This window comes from Brachionichthys hirsutus, chromosome 18 (assembly GCF_040956055.1).
Source record: "Brachionichthys hirsutus isolate HB-005 chromosome 18, CSIRO-AGI_Bhir_v1, whole genome shotgun sequence".
Classification (NCBI taxonomy): domain Eukaryota; kingdom Metazoa; phylum Chordata; class Actinopteri; order Lophiiformes; family Brachionichthyidae; genus Brachionichthys; species Brachionichthys hirsutus.
In genome coordinates, this window is record NC_090914.1 from 5,975,433 (window position 1) to 5,988,531 (window position 13,099).

A 13,099-nucleotide genomic window follows, 5' to 3' on the forward strand; every position below is an offset into this window, starting at 1 on the left:
TCGCTTCTCTTCATGGTGATGAATGTAGCGGCGCGAGAGGTCAGAGTTTAATGTTTGACAGAGAGCTAAATATGGATTCCATATTTCATGAGAAAGTAAGTTAAAATCTTTCATTCTAAATGTTTCGCCTCGGTATTTCCTTGTGGTTTTATCGAAAGCCTCGGCTCTTCCGGTGGAGATTTGTTTATCGGGCCTGGTCGCTGTTGTGAGAGCCGTGGTGGTGTTTGGTAGTATTTGTTGAAAGCTAAAATGCTAATTGCTCCTGCTATTCAGAGGGTAAGAAAAGTTTATTTGGTGTAACGTGTGTCAACGCAGATAGCTTTGTAATGATACTCAACTTGCTATTTAATACCCAGTTGGCAAACGAGTTGTCTTAACATAGCTGCATGGTCTATAAAGGGGGGAATCGTGCGTAAGCTAGCTGTTTTGATCTCTACTCTTGCATAGCTGATAACGTAGATAGGAACCAAACCCTACGTTGTTTGTTTATGTCGTGTCTAGTAAACTGTAATTTCTCGACATATCTGATTCCTCGTTTTCCTCTGTGTCATTTGCGCCCGACATCTTAGCACTAATCGTTTCTGTATTTGCAGCAAGAGGGCTCCCTTTGTGCCCAGCACTGTCTCAACAACCTCCTCCAGGGTGAGTATTTCACTCCCGTGGATCTGTCCTCCATTGCTCACCAGCTTGATGAAGAGGAGAGGATGAGAATGGCTGAGGGAGGTATGGCCAGTGAGGAGTATAGAACTTTCTTACAGGTGAGGAAACGCAGCAGGTAAATGCTAATGCAGCAAGCTACTCGTAGCAGGCTCCTAACTTTATCTGTCGTATTCCAGCAACCATCTGGGAACATGGACGACAGTGGTTTCTTTTCAATTCAAGTGAGTGAGTTCATTTTTGCTCATAACTGATCAGTAAATGTTCAATTGGGCAATAACATCAGCTTTGTTTTCTGTCATACTGTTCCTTTAGGTAATTAGCAATGCTCTGAGAGTATGGGGCCTGGAGATAATCCTCTTTAACAGCCGGGAGTATCAGAGCTTGATGGTTAATCCAATGTAAAGTTTACTCTTTTAACTTTGTTATATACTTCATCTGTATTCACTACCTGACAGTTTAAGTGTACGCTGACTACTCTTCCATCCTTCGTGTTTCAGAAATGAGAAAGCCTTTATTTGCAACTACAAAGAGCATTGGTTTACGATACGCAAACTTGGACAACAGGTATGAGACACTTTGTCATCACACACGCAAAAAAAATAGTAATCTTGCTTTATTTTAATGTTTTTGTTTCCATCACAGTGGTTTAATCTGAACTCATTGTTGACTGGACCAGAGTTGATATCAGACACGTATCTAGCACTTTTCCTTGCACAGTTGCAACAAGAAGGTAATGTAAATCGAAAATAGTTTGAAACTGTTTGGATGCTGTAATTCAGAAAAGATTCTCAAAGATTTAATTTCGCAGGTTATTCCATATTTGTGATCCGAGGAAACCTCCCTGAGTGTGAAGCAGAACAGATCCTCGGGTTTATGAGGGTGCACCAGCAGCAGCGACCGAGGCTTATTGGAGAGGAGGAGGCTCAGACAAGTGCGGGGTATGAATGATATGTGGAGACGCTCCAACCTGTAACAGCCAAAGGTTCTTCAGAAAAGGAGTATCTCGGGTTGTATCTGTGTTTCAAGTTACTCACAATAACCTTTGAATTACATATAACTTTGAGCAGCAGGTCAGCAGCTCTGGCACAGATAGAAATGGGCGTTGGTGCAGAAGATGAGGTTGTGGATGAAGATGAACAGCTGAAGAGAGCGCTGGCACTCAGCAGACAGGACATAGATGTAGAAGATGAAGAAGCTGATCTACGCAGGGCTATACAGCTCAGCATGCAAGGTAAAGACGACAAAGATTTCAATTCATTTCTGCTATGTATTGATTAAACTGTAGACCTTTCCCTTCATCCTCGCCGATCACACCTGATACTTTCCTCCACCCGTTCCAGCCCGCCTGCACACGATTCTTCACTTCCTGTCTCACCTCATCTGTTAGTCTATCCATCACCATGGCTAACAGAGAGTTATTAATACAGGCTTACAGCCTTATTTTAATAATTTATTGTAATTGTTCACGACTGAATTTATGTTTACATGCCAATAAAAAGTTTTTTTTTTTAATAGGAGCCGTAGTGAGCAGCGAATCCTCCGATTGTGCGAAAGGAAACGTGAAATCAGGGCGCCAGGTAGCAGGAAGCACTCTTGAACAAAAAGAAGTCAAAGATGAAACGCTCACAGCCGAGGAACTGCGGAAGAGGAGACAAGCCTATTTCGATCGGTAGGTTTAACTGCAAACGTTGCCGTGGTAACTGATTTAGTAGGGATGAAACAAATATTGAAACATAGTCTTACAAAAAGCAGTATTAAATGTCTTTCACATTGTATTAAAATATTAAGACTGCCACCACACTGTGAATGGAAACTAATACATGGGTTATGCTGTCATCTCGCCCTGCTGACCATTTAGGCAGCAGCAACAAGCTCAGCCAGACATTCCTAAACAACCAGACACAGAATCAACAAGCGGCTCGGGTCAGTACATCTAATTTTAATATATGAAGACGGTTTGAAATGTTTTGTAAACTTCATCCAAAAGTCATGAAATGTGCTAACCTCAATCCTCTTCTAGGATCAGGAAACACTGGGCAGGAGGACCAACAACAAAAAGCCTAGTCAGCGAAGACGACGTGAAAAAATTGCCTTCTTGTTTACGGGTTGGATTGACGAGCCCATAGAGGGCTAGCTTCGCTCCTTCCTCTAACCTTTTTTTGCATATGCGAACACAAGGGCCGCCGCAGGGCTGATATGTTTCCCCTGATTAGTTCGCAGGCAGGCTTTAGAGAAGAGAACAATGGCAAAGCTGAATTTAGTCTACTCTAACTCACTGGAGCTGGGGATACGGTGACCACAAAAGTCTTGATGCAGTTAATCCAAGTTTGCAATTGCCTTTTTACCATGGCGCCTTCTATTTGTATTGTGTACCGGTTTTTAATTCTTGTTTTTCCTCTGGAAGACGTGGAAATGAATTTTCACCATTTAATGACCGGGTGTGAAATTAACGGGAGACCAATGCTAAAGCCACAGACGAAAGTTTGTTACTGACGGAACCTTCTTCACTTGTATCAACCAGTTGCAGGAAATTCCCATGTCTGCCGCACAAGAACGGCGTTTTAGTTTTGAAATGTTTTCTTGTTGTAATGTATTGGAAAAAGCAGCACTGACAGACGGGTGATTTTCTTTTCTTTTCTGACATCAGTCGTTTTTCTTGTGAATATGTGAGACTGTATTCCGAAGGTATTGAGATGGCAAGATATATTTGGTTACAGTGAATTGTATAAGTAGGCCTAATAAATAATTTAAGACTTACAGTCCACAAACAGCATTTTGTGATTTACGCATTTTAGATGGAGCTATTTGCTGTCCATGATAATTTTAAATGACATACTGCATACTTTTCATATATTATTCCAAATATTGTCAATATATAATTAAAAACAAAAGAAGCATATGTAAATACCTGTTTAGTGTTTGTTTTACCACAGTCATTTTAAACTGCAGTCTCACACATTCATCTGGCCTGCATATTCAGTATTTGTCATCAACCATAGTGGAAAATGTTTCTAAGACCTGTTTATGATACATCCCTGAAATACTTGCTTGATTGCAATGACTTGACTTATCCTGTATTCCAGTAATACTTGGAAAAATGTCGTACACATTAGTTGTACTAGAGTATATTCATTTGCACATCTGTTGCCTCGGATTAAAGCAACAAAAGCCATTAGCTGATTGATGACCTCCAGAAATAACAGGAAACTAGCAAGAAGGAAGGGAGACTTTTATTTAATTTCAAACCCAAAGAAAAAACATTAGAACTGTATCATACATTTTGTCATGGCTAATCTCTTTTCAAATAGTTTCCTGCTGTTCAGTCCTAAAAATCCAAAATCAGCACCACGTTATAGCATTAAAACTGGGAATTCTGTTTACAGTTCTTTTGTTTTCTGGAACCAATGTTCAGCATGATTATATCTCGAGGCTTCCACTGATTTGTTTTTGTCTTCCATGATTGAATTCCTGTCTTTCCTTTTGATCCATTAGGCTGTTTTCTATTTATAACACATGCGTGACTGATGCTGAAATGTTGGTAGCTGGGTTGTTGTTTTTTTACACTATTTTCTTTCACTACATTCTTACAGTAAGCACCTGTCATTTTAGCACATTATTTGATTTAATGTATAGTTCTTATTCCCAGATTAAAGTGACATTCACTCTTCCTGCAGTTTCTTGTGTTTTCTGGCAATGCAATATTATTTTTTTGGTTACGTGAAAGAGGAGCTGCATGCTCGATAAACAGCTTGTGGTTAATATGTAACACTCGGAGTACACTTGCACTTTGTATCCCCAAATAATAGAGGGAGTTTCAGATGTGATCTTGCCCAAGCTGAATGGTATGTATATGCGGATCTTGTGGGGAGGAAAAATTTTCCATTTAAATCACAATTCTGTCTGAAAATCAAGTGATTATGATTATTATTTTTGGATTAACTCTATGCTGTTCTCTTTTTTGTTTGTTTTTTAAGAATATTTTGTAAAAGTGTCTTTCTGTGTTTGTGTAGCCAGATCTTCAAACATGGCGGCACACAAGATGACAGGATTTATTTTCCTTATGGCCTATTTGTGCTTCCTCGTTCCTGTCCAACAAGCACACCAGGCTGGTGTCACAATCTCAGATCTTTCCTTTAAAAACATGGATTTTGCCATGAATCTTTACAGAAAAATATCCACTTTCCATGACAAGAACATCTTTTTCTCGCCTCTGAGCATCTCCACCAGCTTTGCCGCTCTCTTAATGGCTTCAGATGGCGCCACGCAGAAGGAAATACTGAAGGGAATTAACCTGGATGAGCTGGAGCGAGCTGAGCAGCCTGAACTCATCCCAAAGCTCTTTCAGCTCCTAAATGAGAACATCACACAGAATGGATCGCTGACCCTGGATCAGGGCATGGCCCTCTTCATTCACACACAGTTCGAGGTGGAGGCTTTATTTCAGGACCAAATGAAGACGTTTTTTGATGCGGACATTAAAAGTGTAGACTTTAGCAACGCCAAAGGGAGCATCGGACTCATCAATGAGTATGTCAAGCAGAAAACTCATGGCAAGGTGACGGAGATGATTTCCACCTTAGATGAAATGACCCAGCTCATGCTAATAAACACCATTTTCTTCCAGGGTAAGTTGAATCACTCTTGTGTGGATGTTAACCTTTGACTCTTACAGGCCACAGTTAAGCTTACCATGCATTTTCATCCACAGGCACCTGGAAGATGCCTTTTAACCCCAATTTCACTGGAAATGCACCCTTCTATATTGACAACTATAGTGTTATAGAGGTGCCGATGATGTTTAAAGACGACAAGTTCTACATGATGGAAGACATTCCTCTTGGCGCCAAAGTGCTGAAGCTGCCATATCTGGAAGGTGTTTCCATGCTCATCCTGCTGCCAAACAAAGACATGGACTACACAGAGATTGATGATGAAATCACCGCTGAGAGGTTTTCAAGCTGGATCAAAAATATGAAAAAAATGTAAGTTTTAAATGTGGAAAGACAATGATGTCTGTTTTCATGCGTTCGCATGTATTTTAGCTACGCTTGTGAAGCATTGTGTCACATCCGGTCTAAAAAGGTTGCTTAAAAGGCGCCCAATGGTAAATATCTAAAGATAACATGGGAGTCGACTCATCATCATCATTGTTCACAGCAAACTGGAAGTCAATCTGCCCAAATTTAAGATGGAGCAGTCGTACTCCTTACACGACCTTCTGCCAGACGTGGGCCTGGGCGGCGTGTTCAGTAACTCGGCCAATTTGACAAAGCTGAGTAAGGATAAACACATCAAGGTGTCAGAGGTCAGTTTTCAGTGTCACCATAACATTCTCAGATGCATCCATATTCTATTGTCTATACATAAGTGATTAATAATGTACAATCGCAGGTGCTACACAAGGCTGTGATTGACGTGGATGAGACCGGGACCACTGCAGCAGCCGCCACAACAACAGGCATTACTTCGTATTCCTTACCCAGGACCTTCATTGTCAACAGACCATTCTTCTTCTTCATATACCACGAAGACACAAACTGCATGCTCTTCATGGGGAGGGTGATTGACCCCACCAAAAAGTAGCACTCGCAACTAACTGTCTTGTGTTCTGTAGTAATTACATATGCCATTTTGGGGAGTTTTCAGGCTTTAAAGGACTATCTTAAATCTGACTTATTGTGCTGGTCTGTTCTGCAAGCCTCCCTGTATGTGATCCAAGGCATGAAATTAATTACCCGCGTCTTTATTTTGGATTTGAACAAATGATTCCAGATCTCGAAGAATGACACTTATATGCCACAGATTAAATGTGAGCGCCTCAGTAACTGAGTCAGTTTCGATATAAGGGATAAATCAACAACTTTTCTATATAACAATTGCATTCATCGCATGTAAACACATTCATTACCATTTTCTCATAAGCATTTCAGTGGTTTATCAGTTGTAATTTATTGCCCATATTAATGTTATGAAATGTAAATGTTTAATAAAGGACAGAAATGGCAAATCTGGGTTATAAATGGTGAAATATCTTTGGTTGATGTTTATTCTCCTTGACAGATTATTTTACCTGCCTGCCCTGTTGACAATAACCTACATATTAATCCTTGGTGGATTTTTTTTTATTAAACGTTAGCCAACATATTTTTTATTTATATTTGAACTTGTATGCAAACGATTTAACATTTCCTACAGACATTTTGATTTAAATCTAAAGAATGTTTTTGTAAATTTAGTCAGACGACAAATTGTGTCTGAAAGATCACCATGTCCAAAGGAACGCAGTGACACATGATATATTTATGGTTCTTATTTTTATTTTTATTTTTTACTATGTTTTAATCAAGTTAAATATTTACTACGGGTTGAAAGTTCTCGTGTGGCAAAAACTAAGACAGGAAATAAGATGTAGAATCTCTTTAGCGACAGGCCCGATTCTGAAGGAAAATAGCTCCGGAGCGTGTCTGCAGTCCGGGGGACAAATAAAGTTTTTTCGAAGCACGTGATCAAAACTGTCATGGCCGCCTCCTCGTGTCGTGTGGTTGTTTGCGGCATTATTTTTAACATTTCATTAAACGACAGTCAGTGAAGGTAATTTGTTTTTATTGTATTACTTGCACTATTACTTATCGTACACGCTAGCTGTGTACGATAAGTGTACTGCTATATTCTGTACCTTCGGCGTGAGTTAGCGCACTAACTGCTAGGTTTTTAACAAACGCGTTCAGGAGACGTGATTGAACATATTCCTAATCAATCTGTGGTAAAATGAAAACAAACAAGATGAAGCCCTCAAAAAAACGTCAGCCCTTCGGGCTGCAGAAACGAGCGAAACGGAGCATCTTCGTGAAAGGCGACTGGAAAGCTGTAGATCTCGATCCCAGCCTCTTCTCCGAGGAGGGCATGGAGGGTCTAGTGTGTTTCGAAGAGCTGAAAAGTTATCGTTTGGTGGATTCGGAGAAGGCTGCAGCCAAAGCGGAAAAAGAACCGAAAAAGGCACGGAAGAAAAAAGCGATGAAAAGAAAAGCCAGTGAGGTAGGGGAGTCTGGAGAGAAGGTAGATAATGAGGAGGAGGAGAGCAAAGAGGAAGAGAAGCCAAAAAAGAAAAAGGCAAATGAGAAGAAGAAAAAGAAAAAGAAACCAAAAGAAAAGGAATCAGTCCAGCGTGATGACGCGTGTGCTGAAGTGCTACAAGAGGATGTTGCTACTGGTGATGAAGAGAAAAGAGAGGGTGAAGCGGCTGAAGAAGACACTCTAAAAGATGCAGTCATCGGCTTAAACCATGACGCTGGATTAAAACCTGCACAGAAGAGCCAGAAGAAAAAGGAGAAGAAACGGAAAGAAAAGGCTGCAGTCCCAGAGTCTCCGTCAGACCTTCAAGCTGAGGGAAAAGAAAAAAAAGTGAGGAAGGCCCGAAAAACTCAGAAGAATAACTGGACAAACTGGACACTGTCTAGCTCTAAAGAATCCGATGTGAGTGCATGGAAGGACCTGTTCGTTCCCCCCCCCGTGCTAAAAGCATTGAGCAGTCTTGGATTTAGTTCACCAACTCCGATCCAAGCCCTGGCTCTGCCTCCAGCGATCAGGGATCGGATGGATATCTTGGGGGCAGCTGAGACGGGTAAGATAAAAATATCTACTCTTTAAATCTGACCCCCCCCCCCCCCCACATAAATTAAGCTAATGTAAACACTGTCATTTCAGGAAGTGGGAAGACGTTGGCTTTTGGCATTCCCATGATCCACGCCATCTTGGAGTGGAGGAACAGTTCAGCAAATCCTCTTCCTGACGTCGCCAAAGCAGCCGCGCAAGTGGAGAGTTTATATTTACCAGCCGTGGAGTCCGCAAAGTCGGGAGAATCCTCAACAGATGATGATGATGAAGTGGTTGACATGGAGGATGATGGAGCGGGTGAAGGCATCATAGAGGAGGACCGAAGTGAACATGAGAGTGAAGATGAGCATGACGACGATGAGAAGCTTGGATGTGTTCAAGTAATTGAACATGCAGAGTTTGATTTTGATCAGGCCAGTCGGAGGCAGCCTCTGCTCGGGCTTGTGCTCACTCCCACCCGAGAGCTGGCTGTGCAGATCAAGCACCACATTGACGCGGTCGCACAATTCACAGGTAAATAAAGTTTTCAATGAAGTTTTTTCTCTGAATAATTACGCAGAAGCACGGATGCTTTAAATACTCGTGGTATTGGGCGCAGACATCAAAACGGCGATAGTGGTGGGTGGAATGGCACAACAGAAGCAAAGGAGGATCCTCAAGCGGAGACCAGAGATCATTATTGCCACCCCGGGACGTCTGTGGGACTTGATCAAGGAGAAACATCCACATCTGCTGAACTTGAGACAACTCAGGCAAGTCACAGGTCACACCTCTGGCAATATGACAACTAATATTAGTCAGATGTTATGTCTGCAAGCATTTCATCCACAGATGTGATCATTTTGTGTCTATAATCTGCGTCCCTATGTCTTCTTCCTTTTATTTCTATTCTGCAGGTGCCTGGTCGTTGATGAAGCCGATCGCATGGTAGAGAAAGGCCACTTTGCGGAGCTGGAGAGTCTGCTGGAGATGCTGAACACCGTGCACTTCAACCCCACCAGGCAAACGTTTGTTTTCTCGGCCACACTGACCATGGCTCGCAGCCTGCCCACCCGCGTCCTGCAGAAGAAGAAGAGGAAGCACTTGGACCAGAGAAGCAGGGTGGAGATTCTCATGGAGAAAGTGGGGATCAAGTCCAAACCCAAAATTGTTGACCTGACCAGGAAGGAGGCGACGGTGGAGACCCTCACGGAGACGCGGATCCACTGCCAGAAGGAGGAGAAGGACTTCTACCTGTATTACTTCCTGCTGCAGTATCCCGGCCGCACCATGGTTTTTGCCAACAGCATAGATTGTATCAAGAGGCTGCAGTCCCTGCTGATGATCTTGGACCGTACGTCTCTGTCTCTTCACGCCAACATGCACCAGAAACAACGGCTGAAAAACCTGGAGCGCTTTGCAGAGAGGGGCAGGTGAGTTCCGCATTACTGGCGGGGACTTAATCTAGTCGTCGCGTTCCTAAAATGAAACGTGGGGAGCTGTGAACTGCAACTAATGGCTTCCAGGTTTTATTTGATCTGCGTGGAAAGGTCTGGATTATGTTTTACGAATGTAATCTACATTTTATTCACAGCTGTGTCCTGCTTACTACCGACGTGGCTGCAAGAGGACTGGATATCCCTGATGTGCAGCACGTTATTCACTACCAGGCAAAGCCTTGTTTGATTGTTGTTGTATTTTTTAGTGTATTATTTCTGATTTCTGAGCGTTATCCTCTAAAAACATGGATGCTGATCAACTTTTCACACTGACCAGGTTCCCAGGACGTCCGAGACTTATGTCCATCGGAGTGGTAGGACGGCAAGAGCCACCAAAGAGGGTCTGAGTTTACTGCTGATCGGCCCAGAAGACGTGATGAACTTCAAAAAGATTTTTAAGACTCTGGCGAAGGATGAGGAGCTTTCCATGTTCCCCGTGGAGAACAAATGCATGGAGGCGATAAAGGTGAGATCCAGCTGTCTGTCCTACTTCATGTGGAGGGAAAAAAAAAGTTCTTGTTTGATTTTTAAATTGTTGCACATTTTTCTCCACAGGAGAGGGTGAATTTGGCCAGGCAGATAGAAAAGATTGAGTTTTACAACAGGAGAGAGACGCAGCACAACTCCTGGTTGAGACAAGCAGCAGATGCCCTGGAGTTGGACCTGGATGACGACCTCCTAATCGGTACAAATCTTTATCACAAGAGTATTTAATAATGTGTAAGTGCAGACACCTGAATATACACTTCATGTCTCCAGGCAAAGCTAGAGACGAGGATGACGACCGAGAGCAGCAGAAGATGGTGAAGGGAATGAAAAAGCATTTGAAGCATTTGACCTCCCAGCCCATATTCAGGAATGTGATAAAAACCAAGTACCCGACTCAGATGGGAAAGCTCTCGCTGCCTCACATGCCTCTAGTAGAGAAGGAAAGTGCCCTCACCAGGGTTTCAGAACAGGAGGAGGCCGAAAAAATAAAGAAGGGTGTTGCGAAAAAGCAGAAGAAAGGACTGCAGCCGTGACTTGCTATAAAAAAATATTTGACATTGATTTAATAGGATTTCTTGTAATATTTTTACCAATAAAGTCCTTGAAGTTCATTTAAATCAAATGCAAAAAAAAATGCTTGTTGTGAAATGTGCAAAAAAAATATATTTTACGATATTAAACTGCAAGATTTCATTTTTAAAAAATTGCCAGAGTCAGTTTTAACTTTTCTGGAAGTCATTCCTGAGTTGATCCCAGTTCCTCGTGGATCCACCGGTCAGTTTTGAGGTCTTGGGTAAAGGATGTTATAATGTGACATCTGGTGGAGGAGATGCAGGGAGGGCTCGGCACCCTCTGGAATGACGTGGTGGGTCAGCTGCTGCTCGTCGCCCTCCGGGGAGACGATGTGGATGCAAATATCCAGGGCCTGGGACAGAGCCAAGATGTCCACGTGATCACACTCCATCGCCATAGCCTCCACTTCCTGTAGGAAAAGAGCAGAAACCTTACCCGACAGTCGCGTAGGCGCGTCTATTTTCTTTGATAGTGAATTATTATTTTCACTAGGTGGCAGCAACACTAAATGTCACTAACTTGATGGCAATAGACAAGCAGATTGGGCGCCTCCACGAAGTTAAAGAAGAAGTCTGCGTGGTTTTGCAGGTGAGCAGACGTGAGCAGCCTGAGATATTGGACCACGCCGTCGGAGGTCATCTGTCGGTTGAAGAGTCGGAGCAGCCGGTCCTCCTGCTCATCGCGCTGGCACTGCTCCACGACGTTTAGCATCTTCAAAAGAAAAGGAAAACAAAACTAAAGGTTTTACTTCATGATTACCCATGAAGCTTGTTCAGGTGGAGAGTTGCATTGTCTCACTTAGGCTTGTTAACACATGGTTGACTGATCTCAGATTGATCTTAAATAGCTTCAGGATGCTGGAGAGGTGATATTCCAGTCTCCCCGACTCATTCTCGTGACTGTGATGTAATGATTTACTGTGTTCATGTGACGCTTGAAGGAGCTCTGGTCGAATCCCGCGGAGGAGAAGCCGTCGCTGGTTTGAATGATTGTCTCCTTAAATCTGGAAGCGTTAAAACCATTAAATTCAAGAGCACTTTGATCACCCGTCGGTGGTTGGAGTGATGATGGCGGCTGACCTCTGCAAAGCTCTGGCATCGTGCAGGATCGACTCCAGGTGCGCGAAGCAGAGGGCTCTGTAGAAGCAGTTCCCGTCCCCGCGCACTTGCCTCACGGAGGAAAATTGGACCTTTAAATCCTGACAGAAAGACAAAATGTGCAATTACTGGACATCGATATAGAAAGGGGGGGGGGGGGGGCACACACACAAGCGTACTTTATATTTAGCAGTCTGCTCGGGGAACAGCGAAGTGATGTCCTCTCTGTTTGCGACCAGGCTCCAAGCCTCCATCTGTGGAGCAACAAACGATGTTAGCGCAAAACAAGCAGCCTCGACGGTCACGTGACGCGTCTTTGTGTTTCAAAAACATGGGAACGGCGTGACAAAAACTGTCAAACTACAGCTTTAAAAGCCTCCTTGCGTCACGGCGGTGTCAAAACATTGTTGCAATGTTTGTGTACTTCCTGTTCCCCCCCGAAACCGGATGTTTGTGTTTATGACGCGCTCTTCTTAAAGGGGCAGTACATAATAAAATAACGACCTGTAATTTGTTCTGTAGCTTCTGAAGAGTGTGTAAAGCAGTAAGCCAATAAGCAGACAACAAAAAACGACTTCTAAATGGTAAAATAAGTTCCCTAAGGTTCATACACACAACTGGATAATGCAACATTTTTATTTTACAAAGCCTGATTAAGACAAGACAGGTGGGACTTTATTCCAATCTGCCATTCTGTAGAAATTAAATGAAGGTGCAATGTATGTTTATAGAAAGGGGAAATTATGGCACCAAAATATTAATAAGGTTTAGGTTAGAAAAGAGTGGTGCATTTTTTTTTATATGCATGGAAATATACATTAGTGTAGTGGAGTAAGCAGTAAAATATTTCCCCTCTGACATGTACAGAATTGGGAAGTAACGTCAAATGAAAACATTCTCACGCAGAAGTATTTAGAAATGTTCAAGCCATACTGTATTTGAGTACAAATATTTAGTAACTCAACTTTTTCCAAACAAAACAGGAAAAATGCAACACAAGCATAGAATGCCTCCTAAATGCTTACAGACATTGTACATGCAGAACCAACAAATGCAAATTACTGACAAGCCATCAGTAAATATTGCTCGGGATGTTTTGTTGCTGGAATGCACATACGTAATGCAATATAAGCGGTGATAATTGCCTGTGTGACGACTATGACAACCTGTAAGACGGTGTCTGACAAG

At 42.5% G+C, this 13,099-nt stretch overlaps 2 protein-coding genes across 2 annotated transcripts; one reads left to right on the forward strand and one right to left on the reverse strand.

Moving 5' to 3' along the window:
* The first annotated feature begins 50 nt into the window (after window positions 1-50).
* On the forward strand, window positions 51-10,801 carry ddx24 (DEAD (Asp-Glu-Ala-Asp) box helicase 24). Its single transcript, XM_068752090.1, is given in 22 exon segments — window positions 51-95; window positions 594-758; window positions 837-881; window positions 973-1,058; window positions 1,158-1,224; window positions 1,303-1,390; window positions 1,469-1,658; window positions 1,731-1,891; window positions 2,176-2,329; window positions 2,519-2,583; window positions 4,914-5,285; window positions 5,369-5,609; window positions 5,818-5,965; window positions 6,052-6,239; window positions 7,428-8,281; window positions 8,365-8,787; window positions 8,873-9,026; window positions 9,171-9,686; window positions 9,848-9,923; window positions 10,030-10,218; window positions 10,308-10,437; window positions 10,512-10,801. Coding segments are annotated over 22 exon segments (4,620 nt in total). The 3' UTR covers window positions 10,775-10,801.
* Window positions 10,802-10,817: 16 nt separating this feature from the next.
* Window positions 10,818-12,343, reverse strand: LOC137907242 (ubiquitin thioesterase OTUB2-like). Its single transcript, XM_068751551.1, has 6 exons — window positions 12,276-12,343; window positions 12,091-12,165; window positions 11,894-12,012; window positions 11,733-11,817; window positions 11,334-11,525; window positions 10,818-11,223 (listed from the first exon to the last, which is right to left on the reverse strand). Exons 2-6 carry the CDS (start codon window positions 12,163-12,165, stop codon window positions 11,017-11,019), a joined length of 678 nt encoding a protein of 225 aa, XP_068607652.1. The 5' UTR covers window positions 12,276-12,343; the 3' UTR covers window positions 10,818-11,016.
* Window positions 12,344-13,099: the final 756 nt, after the last annotated feature.